General features: G+C 37.2%; 1 protein-coding gene across 1 annotated transcript in view; it reads right to left on the bottom strand.

Moving 5' to 3' along the window:
• LOC104540062 (teneurin-3-like) overlaps window positions 1-15,493 on the bottom strand; it is a 73,265-nt gene that overhangs the window by 53,588 nt on the left and 4,184 nt on the right. The window contains exon 2 of the mRNA XM_010183768.1: window positions 4,748-5,026. Within this exon, the coding sequence (XP_010182070.1) occupies window positions 4,748-5,026 (279 nt within the window). The remainder of the gene's footprint in view (window positions 1-4,747; window positions 5,027-15,493) is intronic.

Consider the following 15,493-nt stretch of genomic DNA (forward strand, 5'->3'; position numbering starts at 1 on the left):
GGAGACTGTAAATGGTGGTATGGCAGTAAGATGAATATTAATTTATCAGTTATGTGGCTGGTTCTGATCAGTAGGCTCAGCACTTGGCAGGAAGGTACCAAGCACCTCCTATTCAGTAGCGTTCATCTAAGGCAAGTTTTGCCTTAGCATAAAGAAGGATGTTAAACAGATGAAAACGTGTAAAACTACTTCCTGAATGATATGTTATAGGTGTACTGGGTTAGAGAGAACAGAGGTTTGAAATGTCTTGACAAGTATCTTACTAATGTATTTCTTGGTTTTCAGAGATCTGAATGCCAGTAAATTCACCATTCTGGAAGGACAAGAGAATATTAGGTTCACAAGACTGCTGTCTTCAGAAACTGACTGAAGTTGGAGAGGAAGCAAGCAGGTGCCCACACCGCTGATAAACTGATATTTTCTTCTGACAGAAACCCTCAACAATCAACATTCTACCAGCAATATCTACTTTTCTGTATCTGTGAAAAATGGGTCCAAGTTTCAAATCATTTATCTAACCGATTCAGTATGACTGCCTAAGGCCATGATCTCAAACTCCTCTCTGCCTTTATTCTTTTTCTTTTGCTACATCCTGACCTCTTCTGGTCTTCTAACAAACCCTCATCAGTGCAAAACTTTCACTAAATAATGAAAACCCACAGTCTAGTACCATCAGAACTATTTTCTGCATGCCCAGCTAGTCTTTGTAGCTGTGGTCAGAGTCAACTATATGGCACACATCTATCTGGAGTGTCCAACTCTTTCAGAAGCACTGCCGATACTGCTTCCAAAGGGACAGAAGGTGACATGGACTTGCTTAAGTCTTAAATGAGTGACTCGAGCCACAATCATTGCTGCAGCCTGAGTTTCAGGTTGCCACAAAAAGTGCATACGGAAGTGGTTATGTAACTTCACAATAAATAACTCACTCCATAGGTAGCTGGACTTCAGAAATAAGTTGCTCAATTAACTTTCATGTTTTACTTACTAGTTTTTTTGTGTTTCATTAAGTCAGGGATTGCAGTTTAATGGATTTAAAAATAATTTAAATAAATAAGTGGATTCTAAGATACTTTAAAAACATATTGACCCTTTAAGCAAAAGGACTATTTGAAGTCTAACTATAGCTTCTGGCTCATACTTTGCTAGATTATTTGTCAAGTTTAAAAGACAAGCTTTAGTAATCTTAGAACAGCTTAACAACAAAGTTACCAGCAAGCATGTAAAAGATGAGCTGCTTGTATTTCACATCCATAGCTCCTGGAACAATTGCTAACAAAAATTTCTTCACGTAGCATCTACAAAATAACTTGCAATGGGAACGGAGAAGAAAGCCTGAAGAAGCACATGCGTGCTCAGTGTGCTCCAGCTGACACATCATACTGTACGTGACACTGGTAGGTTGCCCAAATTAGCAGATGCAGGTCCTCCTTCAGAGGGGCTGACATGACAGATCTCAGAATAAGATGCCAAGAGTCATCTGTGGAACTCAAATGAGCTCAAAGGAAGATTTCTCTTTAGAAAGATTTACTGAGCAGTAACCCAAAACTATGATGTGAGAATATATCTATAAACTCTGTTTGATGAACAGTTCTGGTGGTCTGTAAAAAAAACAAACACAAAAAACAACAACAAAAAAAACCAAAAAACAACCACCCACCCCAAACAAAAACTACTTATATTAATGGTATGTTACTAGCATATTTAAAATTTTGCAACTTAATCATGTCCAATGTTTCTATTATTCTAATCATGTGCAATGTTATTTGTTTAAAGAAACTTCTAATCCTGTCAGTATTATTCACAAGTTTAGGTTGCTTTTGTAGGATCTTAGAGACTTAACATTCAGATCTCGACAAATAAAAGTTGGCGTCTTCGACAAACTATTTCCACTTACTCATTGTAATTATGCAACAGAACCTTGAGCTTTGCCTGCCTGAGGGATACGCAATCCACAACTATTTCAGAAGAGCAAATACAACACAGCAGTTAAAATGAAGGAAAGGAAATCGTGTTTTGACACCAAGCTTCTCTTCTTGCCTAACTGCTGAGAAATAAACCCCCAGATACATTCAACAAGTTATTAATCCTGAATTCATAAACCTGTAGGACAAGTCACAGCTCTCATCACTGAATAGTCCCATTAATGCCAAGAAGGTCTGCTTATGGTAATGGGCTATTTAAACAGTGAATATTTGTACAGTGGGGATTGCTCAAGAACTAAGGCCTTTAGGTGAGGGAAGTACAATCCGATGTTGGATTTTGCTCGTCATAACCTGTTGCTCCTTATCATACTTAGAGGTAAATATGCCGCAAAGAAATGCATTTAACTGTAGAACAGTTCCATCAAAATTCAGTCAGGAAGTTTTCACACACAGCAAAGGAGGAATGCAGCACAGAGGACTCATCATAACTCTAACTTCGGTTTCAAAGCCTGAACAGATTTGTCAAATTTTAAACAGTGTACTGGCACAGGTATTAACTTCAGGCCATAAATTAACAAAACTCACACCTGCAGTTTGGTCCTTTGATTAGAGCACCTCTGCCTGCCAGAACGATATGGCTTCCCTGGCTTTAAATTATATTTTCTATTCTACTGTGAGCATTTAACACACTGAGTTCCAACTACACGTATAAAATAATTTCTCAGCCAAATCTTTCATGTTCAGTGGAAACAAAAATTCACAGAAAAATACTAAAGATTAAGCTTTTCACCACTTCTCTAACATCTCCACTGAGATGACGACCCATGACATGGTCCAAGTTATGTATGTTTCATAACCCTAGGGGACTCTCAAGCCGTCAAAATTTCATTAGCCTCACAGCAGTCCTAGCAACTTCTTAAGTTGGACCGCTGGCCTCCCTATCAATAAATAGATCAACTGTAATCCCTTTTAGTGACTAAACTCTTCTTTGAAGTTGTATCAAACATCAGATGTTCCTTGCATAATTTTAACCAGTGTAGTATAATGTCTTTTCTAACATATTCAGAGTCTTCTCACACATGAAATAGTAAAATGAAATTCTAACTTTAAGCTCATAGTGGAAGTTTTGGCATATTGTAATCAGGCATTTTTCTTTTTCAGGAATTACAAATACAAAGTTTATAGAAAAGTATACCAAACCTATTGTACTTCTGAAGCAGTCACCTCTTTGATAAAGCTATGATCCTCTAAGGAAATTGCGTGTGTGCATGCTTGTATATATACATATGTATTTTAAAGATCATTACCCCAGGGTTACAAAAGACTCAAGAGAACCCATTTCAGTATAGACATTTCAAAAGGAAAAATCACTGGACTGCTCAACAATTCATTCCCGATTGCTTTGCAGCTGAAACATAAAAGAGTCATCCCATAGAAACTCCACTGCCAAAAGGAGGTAGGCAGGTACCCCTGTGCCCCTCTTTCAAAACTTGCCTCTGACTTGAAACAAGTTTTCCAAGTGTGAGACAAGATACCAGAAAACACCAAGAGTTGTTTCTTCAGGTGCTATGCAGCATTAAGTTCAACACAGAAAGGAGGATCCCATCTGAGACAGACGTCTTGCACAGCCATTTTCAGCTAGAACCAGTCACAAGAGGAAGGGTAATGAGTAGGAATAATACCAAAATGTAGTTTTGGTTTTGTCTTCTCAAACTGAAGTTGAAATAATAAATAGGTAGGATTAAACATTATTGCTTGTAGTTTAAAATAAAACTGCATTTTTTTTTTCAAAGGACTACTATACATACACATCTACATTGTTGTTTCCAACAATGGGTTACAGCCATTGCCAGAGGACAGAAACAAAATTACTCTGACTTTTGTGCAGCTGAGCAGACAGGTTTAATAAATTAATAAAATGACGTGTAAACATGCAGGCAATAGCCATCACTAATTTTAATTTTTACTAAATTTTCTTTATTCCTCTTGAATTTGTCATAAAGTCATGACGTTAATAGAACAATCATTTTAATTCTAGTAAAGCAGAAAATCTTCTGCAAATAAAAAAGAAGTTAAAGATAAGACGTTTCCTTAAATTTGTGCATTTAGCATTGAAAACCACATTAGGTTTTTTTCATAACCTCAAGTGTTGGTAAAAAATTTTGAAAAGCTTTAAAAATGAATCAATCGTATTAACCTCTTTTCATTTAAGCACTAAGCCTTAATACACAATGGTCATATCCCACATCCTACAAAGCTGCTGTTTAGAATTTTTTGCAGATTTTAATTGCACAGTAATCCAGACCGCCAGGCACATCAAAGGCCACATATGTCCCTTTTCACCAGAATTCCAATTGCTCTCATCAACTAGGAAGTTTAAAGCACAACCAAGTCTGTTTTCCAATCGCTTGAGCCCTGTTAATAAGCTACTCTTTGCATTCATTCTCTCAAGATTCTGCAGCTTCTCCAAGATGTCTTGATGAAGAGTTTACAATGAAACCTTTGATTACAAGCTGGCCTTGGGGATCAACTTTATCACTACGTACTTAGCTGTTCCCAAAAGAGTAACAGGTGACATGGCCCAAAATAAAACCCAGCTAATCTTTCTTGTGATTAAACTCTTTCAAAATTGCAGCTAAAACATCACACCCAAAGTTTACATTAGTCAGGACTGATACTGAATAATGACTTTTCTGGGAGGAGGAGAAAAAAATAAATAGGTGAATAATTCAAGGCCACTCCTTTAATGATTTAAAATTAGCGTCAACCAACACAGCAAACAAAATGTTGACTTATAAATGGGCATATGCGTAAGCACTTACCATTTTCACTGTCGGACTTGTTTTCATGTTCGGTATCAGTCAGAGTGAGGGCTGAGTTGGAACGGCTTGACAGACAGGAACTGCGCCCTGATTTGACCCCCCTGCCCCAAAGTCTCACGGCATGCTCTGGAGACATCACTCCTTCATTTTCAGTATCAGCATCTGACCCTGCACTGATAGAGTAACCTCTGTGGGGGAGCCCCATTTCCGCACAAAACGCCAGTCCTCGACGAGTTGCTGGTTCACAAACTCCTAACTGCCTTAGGGTAAAATTCTGTCCTGATTAGGGGAAAAAAAGATAACAAAAGGTGAGATTATTTTTTTTAAAGAACCTAAAAGTAAAAATTATTTATGTTTATAATTGTCTCAGGTATCACACAAGGTGTTTTGTCAAAACTCTGCATGTATTACAATCAAGTGGATTCTTTTGTCTCCAGCTCTCTGCAGTGCCCCTTTTCATTCATACTACACCTCAGCACTGTTTTGTCAACTGCTTAAGCACGTTAAAAGTGTTTCTGGGTAGGAGAAAGACATAACAGAATCTGCAAACTAAGAAAAGTCAATTTAGCACACGAAAGGATTAAGAATAAATGACAAACTTTTTTTTTTAAATTTTTCAAAGTGCAAAAGCAGTAACAAGGTATTTGTCAGGATTATTTATTTTCATTCTAGTTTGAGGCCAAAGCAACAGGCTATTTCTCTATACAGATGTCACTTTATGTGGCAATGGAAAAACTAAATAGGAAACAAACTGACTTGGTCTTTATTGGATCTCTCTGCCCTACTTTAATACACAAATATAAACAAAGAGGAACAAGGCCATTTGTTACCTACAAGGACTACAGTAAAGTTGTTATTTTTTATGCCTCTGTACTTTGAGAATAATTTTAGGCTTTTACTGCTGCAGCAGGGTCTGTGCATTTTAAACAGACTTTTAGCCTCTGTTTTGGGGCAGAGCAAGAGACATAAGTGAATCCCAAATGATTGTATTAATAAATTAGATGCAATAAACTCGTGACACTTCAATAATTTAAAGTATCTAAATTATGCGACACTCAGAAATGACTGCCTTTTTAATGGCAGTGTCTTCATCCTACTTTTATGTCTGTAGATTTAAGACTTTTTATGATATATAGACTCTAGGTAAGCTTATTTGCATGTCTATACCCATAATGCTTTTCCACCCTAGCCCACAGTTATTTCATAGCTCTGGGAACAAATTAGAACACACATTCAATTTTTTAATTTGACAGTCATCCTCCTAATTTCTCCAAAATTAGTCATTTAGCATAAAAATACGTTAGTAAGGTAATTAAAGCTTATAATACAAGAACAGAATCATATCAATCAGAAAGTAATAGAATTGCATAAGTGTGAATACAGAAGTGTAAATAATTCCTGAAATATTAAGTGTTAATGCCCTGGCCATTGAGTTGATTTAAGTGAGACAGTTAATTATCTTATTGCTGTGGTCATATGAAGTTGTCACTATAAGTTTCTTTGCAGTCAGAACCATAAATGAATTCTGACAATGACTTTCATAAATAATGAAAAACAGTTACTACAAATAGGTACAAATCAAACTGTATTGTTACGAAGCTCTAAATAAGTATTTGAATGAAAATACAGCTGGGGGGCAAATATAAAAGGAGTAAGCCTATCTATGACTGAACAGTGAGAAGAGTAAAAGGAACAGGGGATTACCATGCACACTGATAGTATCTTGTAATTTCTTTAAGCTGTCATGCCATGTGAGTTTTCAGCTTTTGTGAGAATTGCAACTAATCAGAGAAGCAAACAGGCCAAACAAACCGCCCAGCGGTCATAGAGTCAGAGCTGAAAGGAGTAAAGTGCCTACAATGCTTATTGTTTTGCATTTTGGTAAGTATATGCTAAGTCTAGAACACTGATTTTATGTGTTTGGTACATTATTACATGAATCTATACTTTCAAACAGTTGTCGAAAGTCAGAACCAAATATAGGAGAAGCCCATGTGCACGTGTGTGTGTATACAGGTGTATTTACACACACACGAAGCAGCTAAAGCGTGTACACAGTTGCACATACAGCATCTTATTAGTTCTAAGAACAGGGTTTTGGGAAGCAAAATGAAAAGGAGTTATTTTTGACCGAGAGAAGGTTACTTGATTCAGTAACAAAACTGCCATTGCCTTCAATGCTACAAGGTGTTATGCCTGTGGCCTCCGTAACCTCGCAGTCCTGAGATGTGGAGACAAGGAAGGATGCAGACAGACTCAGATGCTGCTTCTTGAGCCACCATTAAAGCAGCTGCAGCAGGCGAGCATCATAACCTGCACCTCCCCGGCCAGCCTGCACCACACTGCCCCGTGCCCCTCCCACTGCAAAAAGGACCTCTTTGCACTCAATCACTCAGGGAGACACCGGCCCAGACACAACAATTTGAAGAGACTATCCCCCCCCCCCCCTTTTTTTTTTTTTTTTTTTTTTTTAATATTTTTTTATTTTTCCAGTGATGGGAAATACTGGTTTACTCTTAAGCAAATTATTATTTTAAGAGAAACCACTTGAGAAATTACTTAACAATGATTCTCCATGATTGGTTTCTAGGAGACTCTGTCTCAGGCACCACCTACCAACTACTAATGGATTTTATTTTTTTACTTTAAGTTTACAACAGCCTACCTCCATGTAAAATATTTTAATCTTTTTTTCCCCTCTTACGAATGTTAAAAAAACCAAAATGGCATAGCACAAGGCCAAAACAGAAAAAAGGAGCAGGTTTGTTGTATATTGCGCTCTCATCACATTCAGTATATTGGAGCTTTTCACTACACTGAGAAGTTTTACAGTGTACCACAGAAATATTGCAACAGCTTTGGAAACATCAGACTAAATAATCTACTGAATTAAAGCTTTCCTAAGAGCTTTATTAAGAGGATTGTACTCTATGTAAGTTGCCTACACAAATGAGGAAAAAAAAGAACCAATGCAAAACCCAAACCAAAAAGATAACATGGAAAAATATGTATTTGTGTAGGAATTTATATCCCAAAGGAAATCATACATACGTGATACAAAAATTTTACACAATCTTTAGATTCCTGAACAAGGAAAACAGAGGTCTTCCAGGGTCCAGGGGAAGCTGAACACAGCTGGGATACAGACCTAGGGGGTAGCAGAATACTTGGGGTCTTTTACCTGATAATATACAATACTATGAAATACAAATAAAAATTGAAAAGGACGTTGTAGAAGCTCAGTAGGAAAAAAAATATATGAAGAGAGAATATTCTCCCTGTATTCTTAGAGTTTCTAATTAACTTTTCCAGAATGACTTCAGTGTGAGGGATTTAATCATTGGTTTCTTACACTATACACACACTTGCAATTTCTCCAACTGACACTAAGTGCTTCAACAGTTCATGAAGACTTAAAAACAAATTGGCAATTGTAATGAACTAATTCCTGAGAAGTAAATGTAGATATGCATTATGTTTTGTGGGTTTTTTAGCTTCCCTTTAAAAAAGTATGGACTGTAAAACAGAAAAATATTAGACACTACATTTCAAGGAGACTTATTCTGGAAACACCTTTGGGAGTTTTGGACTATTTGGGATGATGTATCATGAACCTACACTTTAAAAACCAACAATAATGCTGTTTACAACCACTCTGCCATTAGATATTGCATTTCTCTTGTCTAGGAATAGCAATTTATGGGTAGTATAAGGAATGCTGACACTCTCCTTTTGTGCAGACAAGTACAAAATTAATGTAGTAATCACAAAATAACTTTTAGGAGCTTGTGCAGCAATCGCTGTTAAAAAGAGAGTACTTGCCAACAGTAACCATACCCATCTACCTGGTATGTTGCAAACACTTTCTTTATAAGCAATGATCCATGTATCATTGGTGTACTTCCTTAACTACATTAACTACATACAAAAAAGTACAGTGACAATTTTAATATATATGTTAATATATATCTTTTTTAAAGAGTGTATGTATATTTCTTTGCTAGAATCACACAGGTTACATTGCCTAGAAATGTAATTTTTTAGTTGGTTTTTTTTTTTAAGTTTAATGAAATACTATATATACACTGATGTATGCAGAAATTATGTATTAATTTAGAAAGCCAGAAGTTAACAGCTGAAATTAAATGGAAACCTGCTGCACTTGTCCCACATTTGCACCTGGCCTAAACTGGGAAATTTCTTCAAAGACATCCATAACAACTTAAACTTCGAGTTAGAAATGTTATCTGTGGAAACGGGTTTTTAAAGGAGACTACTAAACAAAATAAAAGGCTCTATGGTTCTTCAGTTGTCAGTCCCTGCTCTAAGTTGGATCTATACTAAATGTAAACACAGATATTCTCTTAAAAACCATTAAAAAGGGAAATAAACAAACAGAAGGAATGAACAACAAATATCCAAGAGAGAATTTGTCAGCATATCCAGACATCAGCACTATCCTTAGTAATTCATTAACCACTGATAAGCCGACAAGTCAGGTTTTAGCAACAACAGACTATTTTGGAAAAGAGGGAAAGGAAAATAAAACCATCTGAAAAGCCTCCAAAGCATCTTCCTAGTTAGCATAAAAAGACACCCACATCCCTACCTTTTACACCAGAGGAACTATAGTTTGAGTGCCTTTGCTGACTTATCTTGTCATAACATGATAGACATAGTTCCAAAAAGGCAGAAGTCCCAACCTCATCCAAGTCTGTACTCAAAATTCTGTTTAGTTTAGCTCTTGCTTATATGTCTGATGAAGCTGCATGCCATGTCTGTTGTCTCTGTACACTTCATTACATGTCAGTCCCCTTTCTAATCTACTCTTGCTTTGTATCTTGCCTTCTGTCTACCTATAACACCTCTGTACCATTCAAAAAATGAAGCGCATTTTCCCTGTAATCACCCTGTGATAAAACATGACAAAAATACTTAGAAAAATTGTGAAACTAAAGCTCTACAGATGCGAAACTATCATCATGGTACGTATGAGAACCAATCTTCCCCCTTACATTTCCTTGATTCCCTACTTAATAATATCTTTTTTTAATTAAAAAAGTCTCATTTATTTAGAAAGCAAATGAGGAAAAATATTTCTCTCAGGCTTTTGATTTTCTGTCTGCTTACAAACATGTCCTCATCATACAGTGCTTATCATATAAGCTTATTGTATAAGCAGCACTAATGTCAAAGTGTTACTGCAAGGGCCACGCTGTTTACTGATATTTTGATATGGGAAAAGTACGTATTTCCCATGGTACCCATGTTTAGACAATATGCAGTGGGTGTGTTTTGCCTGTTCAAAGCCCCATACCCAGAGCTGGTTCTCAATACCTCCAGAACACTTTCTGCAGAGCAGAAGCCTGCACATAGCTGCACCACATCTTCAAGATGCTTCCCCATTTCTGTACAACCAAGAGCTCCACACTACTGACCTGATACAACAGGACCTTGCCTTCCTAACTCATACATAACAACTAAGGAAAAGCTCTGGTAACTGCAAACTGGCTGGCCTGTTCACTTTTCTAATTTCTGAAAAACAGAGTCCAAGATGGAAAAAGGAGCTTCTTTGTATATACAGTAGGCAGCAGAACTGTCCTTTTTGTTCTCAGGGCACTAGGTTAGTCACTACAGGACCACTGAGAACATGGGGTAGCTGTGATCCTCCCATATGATCAAAGCAGAGATGGACTGGTTTACTAAGAATTCAATGCAATCCTAAGGGATCTTGAACATCATCTGCTTTCGAGTGTCAATTCTAGCTGGTTTCTTAAAGAAAAAATGCGTAACTTCTTTGTAAAGATTTTTTTTCCCCTGTTTACTGGGGCAAATACATTACAGCACACTTAGAAAGGTGGTCCTTTGCAAGGAAAGATCTTGAGAGGAAGGACATAGAATTGGATTCAGTAGAGTAACAAATTTGCTGGAAATGAAAAGACAAAGATTTTTAAAAAGAAAACAGCAAAACAGAGGCCTTGCACGCTCTACAAAACTCTGATAAGAAGTGTACAAATGCTGTCTCTAGAAGTCAGAATGTTAGGTGGGTAGAATACAATTATACAAAAGAGATAATGAGTAACAGATGTGACACCATCCATTCTGTCACACAAACTTCACAATACATTACTAAACAGGAGTTTTCAAAGCTGTACTTGCAGAGTTCTGTTCGTCAGGAAGCAAGAAATTGCAGTGAGGACTGACAAGTAATGAGCTTTGTCTATGCTAACATTTTTTCTTTCTGATTTGGCATAGTATTTTGTTATTACTTCAGCCTGCTTTTCTCTTGTTTTTGTGAAAATTATCTGTGAAATTTAAACCATCCTAATCCACTGTATCACATTTTCCTCCTGTTTTTAATTCCTATGTTTTTCTCTTCACTCATCACAACCTTCTTTCTTGTCACCTCTTAATCTCTCTTTCTTGACCTTTCTGCTCCATTCTGTTCTCCAACTTAACCTCCTTTTCTTGTCATTATCTGATTTAGAGTGGAGCTCTAGGATTCATATGAAAGACAGTTGCTTCTCCAATGTATCCAGTAAACTACATAATAACAAACAGCATTAAATTCTATTAAATCTTAGCAACTGTGCACATAATTTGCAAGTGCTTGTTATTCTAAGCAAACATTAACCACACAGTTCACTCATTCCTTGTGGGCTTTCAAAGGCACAGGGGAAGCTAAGCCTTGGTTTCAGTGACTTCTGAAGGAGTTAGTGCCAGATACTGAGTTTCCCAAGCTGCAATTACTGTGCCACTCTTGGTAAAAGAACTTTATGTAAGACTCAAAACCCTGTCAATTCTGTCAATTCTACAGAAAAATCCACACACACACTTACTGTTTTGTGGCAAATAAAGTATTTCAAACCTCTTATTTAAACCAGCCATCTATTTTACTAACATTAAACTAGCGAATCACAAGCAGACATTGACTGAAATGCTAGCCTGGGCAAGTTTTTATTTTAAGAAATAGAGCAGAATCAATGCGAATGAAACACAGTATCTTCCTGCCACTGGTTTTCCAATTTACGGCTCAAACATGCAGACTCTTCTATGCAGTGTGGGAGACTCATAATTTTATTCCCTGTTAGGCTTGAGGGTGGCAGGGGATCTTCAGTACTAATCCACAGACCAGAACATAAGAAGCACTTCTTAATCCTGTATAAGGATAAAGGACTGTTCATCAAGTCCTTCTGAAGTTTCCACAGAGTAAGATTAAAGTCAGCTGAAGATAATTTCACAATTGCACAATTCAAAGCTTCAAGCTACAACATCAGCAATCATATTCCAGTAAATGAAATAACAATTTAAACATTATGGTTCCAAATTTGGGAATTTGATATAAAAATCTGGTTTTATGACTACGATTACATAATACAGAAACTAAATTATAAGAAACTAACACAGATGTCCAGATCATGGGCTACAAGGGGAAAAAAAAAAGAAAAGATTTTGAGGATTAAAAAAAGAAATACAACTCCATGAGTAGCAAGGAACACAAAGTCTTGATCATGACCAGAATGACAGTATAGACATTTTAGGCGTCTATCTTAATCTTTAGATTCTGGGCCCAAGTAATCAACATCTCAGCATCCATTTATTAAAAAATACAAATGAAGCCTAAATTTGATAGAAGTTAAGAAAATACGACCCAAGGGTAGGCAACAGAGATGATGGATATCCAGTCTGCAGAGAGCCTACAACCATGGATTTGACAGGTATGAACTGCCACATTAAGGTCAGGATGATGCTAATGACATGACACACGGCTTGAAACAGGGAATGGGGGCAGCATGAAGAGAAGCACACAAAATAGGGCTCAGGCTCACTGCTGCTCCTCCGGATGTGGAGGAGAGGTAACTCTACCATTACTTCTGCCTTTCCCTGAGGGCAAGGCATGTCTGCTACAACAAGTGAGTTGATGGACCCACAGAGGGGTATGTCTCACAGCATGGTAGAAAACTTCATTAGCTCAACAAGCTCTGAACTTGTATAAAGAAAAAACCCAACACTTCAGAGTAGCCCCACACATTTCTATCTGTAGGGTTTCATAAACACGTATCCCACGTGCATGGGAATCAGCTCTGCAATGCACGGACAGAGTGAGGGGCTCAGACCATTGCTGTAGGTAAGTGCAAAAAACTTCAGAGAATACAGCTCCAAGGATTTTGGCAAAAATGAAAACCTCTTAAAAGCTTCTAATCTCACTTCTGTCACACCTTCACAAAAGTGTTTCCCTTCTGTAAACCCTCATAATAACTGTAGCACAGCATTGTCTTAACTTAGATTTTCTAGCAAAATATCCATTATGCTGAATACAAGAGAGGATTTATGACTCAGACACATTTATGGCACTGCAAAGCAAAAAAGTAGAAACACAAAACTTGAGGCAAATCTGTTCCCATGGCTCTGCCATTCCGTCTTTCGTCTTTAACAAGTTCAGTAATGCTGAGTACTGGCACTCAAGCCAGTAAGTTGCGATATTTCTAATTTCAGAAAGTATCAAGAAACTTTCTGAGAAATTATTCCTATTTTACATCTCGGCTTCGCTTTCCACATTTATTTGCCAGTGATGGAATAAGCAATCACTCATAGCTTGGCCTACAGCCCTGACTCCCAGCGCTAAATCAATGGATGGGACAGACGGGACTCTTCAGACACTTTCCTTCCTCCCCTCACCCCATCTCTAACCACACACTTTTCTAGCTTTATTTTCTCCATAGACGTTAACATGCTGAAGTCATCTTTCATAGCCATGGATGTGATCCATTTATTTCCCCAGTCCTCAGTTTAGCTTTTATTATGAACAGGAGCAGCACATACATCTCAGTATATGAGCTATGGAAAGATATAAGAGCAATTACAGACCCTCCACAGTATCTTCCTTTTGATGAGGCTCAAAGTCCTTGTGAAGGCCCCTTGCTCAGCTTATAAATTCTTAATTATTATGATCAAGAACTTAATTCTCTTATTTTGCAACAGGACTAGTTTTGAAGACCAAAGCTATGTAGAAATGCCTGATCAAGCAGTCTACTGCCAATAACCAAGGGTGATTTCTCCCCGGAGAATCACAATTGCCCTTTGTCTCCAGGTCTGTCGTTCATCTAAAGACCATGACCCACAAGGGGCCAATTTCAACTAGATGAATACCTTAAAGCAAGTGTGCATATCACTGAGCGTGAGCTAAATATATTCCTAATCGAATAAAAGTGAGATGTTTCTCTTAGTACCACTCTGTAGCTAATAGAATAACTTTGCAAGTCAACAGATCCTTATCACCTGGAACCTGAAAACCAATTAACATCTATTGTTGCTTAAAGAAGTAACTAGTATAGCAATGAAAGATGATATTATTACTTAACACTTACAGTGCTTTTCAACTTCAAAGCATTTTGCAAACATAAACTAATTAATCTTCCCAACATGCCTGTGAGGTGGGTAAGTGTTATTCTTGTATTACAGAGGGGAAAAAAAAAACCCCAAACCAAAACAACAAAAAAAACCTCCTCAAGCAGAAAGTTTAAGTGCTTAGCTCAAGGCCACAAAATTATCCAGAACATACTGGCACTGTATGCTGTTTGCAAGAGTTACCCACTCAAATCAGGCCGATGCTGCAGGTGGTCATGTTTTAGCATAACAAAGAAGTATCTGTCACAGTGACAATCAGGACACATCTTGCACTGCTGTCAGGAACATAAAATAATAAATCTAATAACTAATTCTAATTTGAGAGACAGTGCTTGCAGTGCCAATGACTGCTGATTAATTTGCTCACTGGGAGACCACAAAGTCCATGCTACATCATTTCATACCTTCTTGTAAATACTCTGCAAAACAGGCTGATTCAGTTCTATTGAGTCACTTGCCTACTCAATAGTCAAAAATCAGCTCATCAATAAGGCACAGCGAACGGAAGGTCAAACACAGTTTTTATCCACCTGTCCTTCCATTGCTTCAGACAGGTCAGTTTAGAGAACTTGAGCTTTAGGTCTAAAAACATGACCATTTAAATCCTTTAATCCTACAGTTGACATTTATGGTGACTGAAAACATTAATCATTTTGCTGTCATTTTGAGCAGCTAGTACTTACAAGCAATAGACTTTGGAGTCATATTACACTAGGATACAGGTTGCAATTAATGTCTCAGGTTTCTGAAGTCTTAAAAATGTATCCCTGACAGTGTTTAATATATTAAATAATAAAATAAAATTGTCAAAGCATTTATATCACTGTTTCATGTCCCTGAAACTGAATGGTGAGATTTTTCTAGCACCTAAATCTAAGCGTCACAACACTGTCAGCTGAACGATGGCTACAATATGTCTGCAGGCTTTGCTTTTCAGCAGCCTTGTATCAGTGATCCAGCATACTGTGATGGAAAGAAATTCTATTTGTTTGCTTGTTTGGTAACTTCAGCCCTCATTTTGCAGCTTCAAGGAGTTAGGGCATTTAAAGTATTCCAGAAGAGTAAAGGTACAAAATCATGCATACAAGTACTTTCTCCTGCAAAATTAAAAGGGGTACCATGAAAACAAATGGATGTTGAGGTTTGGCTGACAATGAATTGTTCTGATTGAAAAATACTGAAGTTGTTCTCACTGCCAGCCAGAAAGACCAAATAACTTTACCTGCAGGCTAAACTATAGTTGACTCAAGCTTTCAAAAAGTAAGTTTAACAAAACCTGCTGTACCTCATCAGGTCTTCTACTAGCAAAAGATGTCCTGCTGTTCAGTTTTTCATTTC

This window comes from Mesitornis unicolor, unplaced genomic scaffold (genome assembly GCF_000695765.1).
Source record: "Mesitornis unicolor isolate BGI_N332 unplaced genomic scaffold, ASM69576v1 scaffold23504, whole genome shotgun sequence".
Taxonomy (NCBI): Eukaryota; Metazoa; Chordata; class Aves; order Mesitornithiformes; family Mesitornithidae; genus Mesitornis; species Mesitornis unicolor.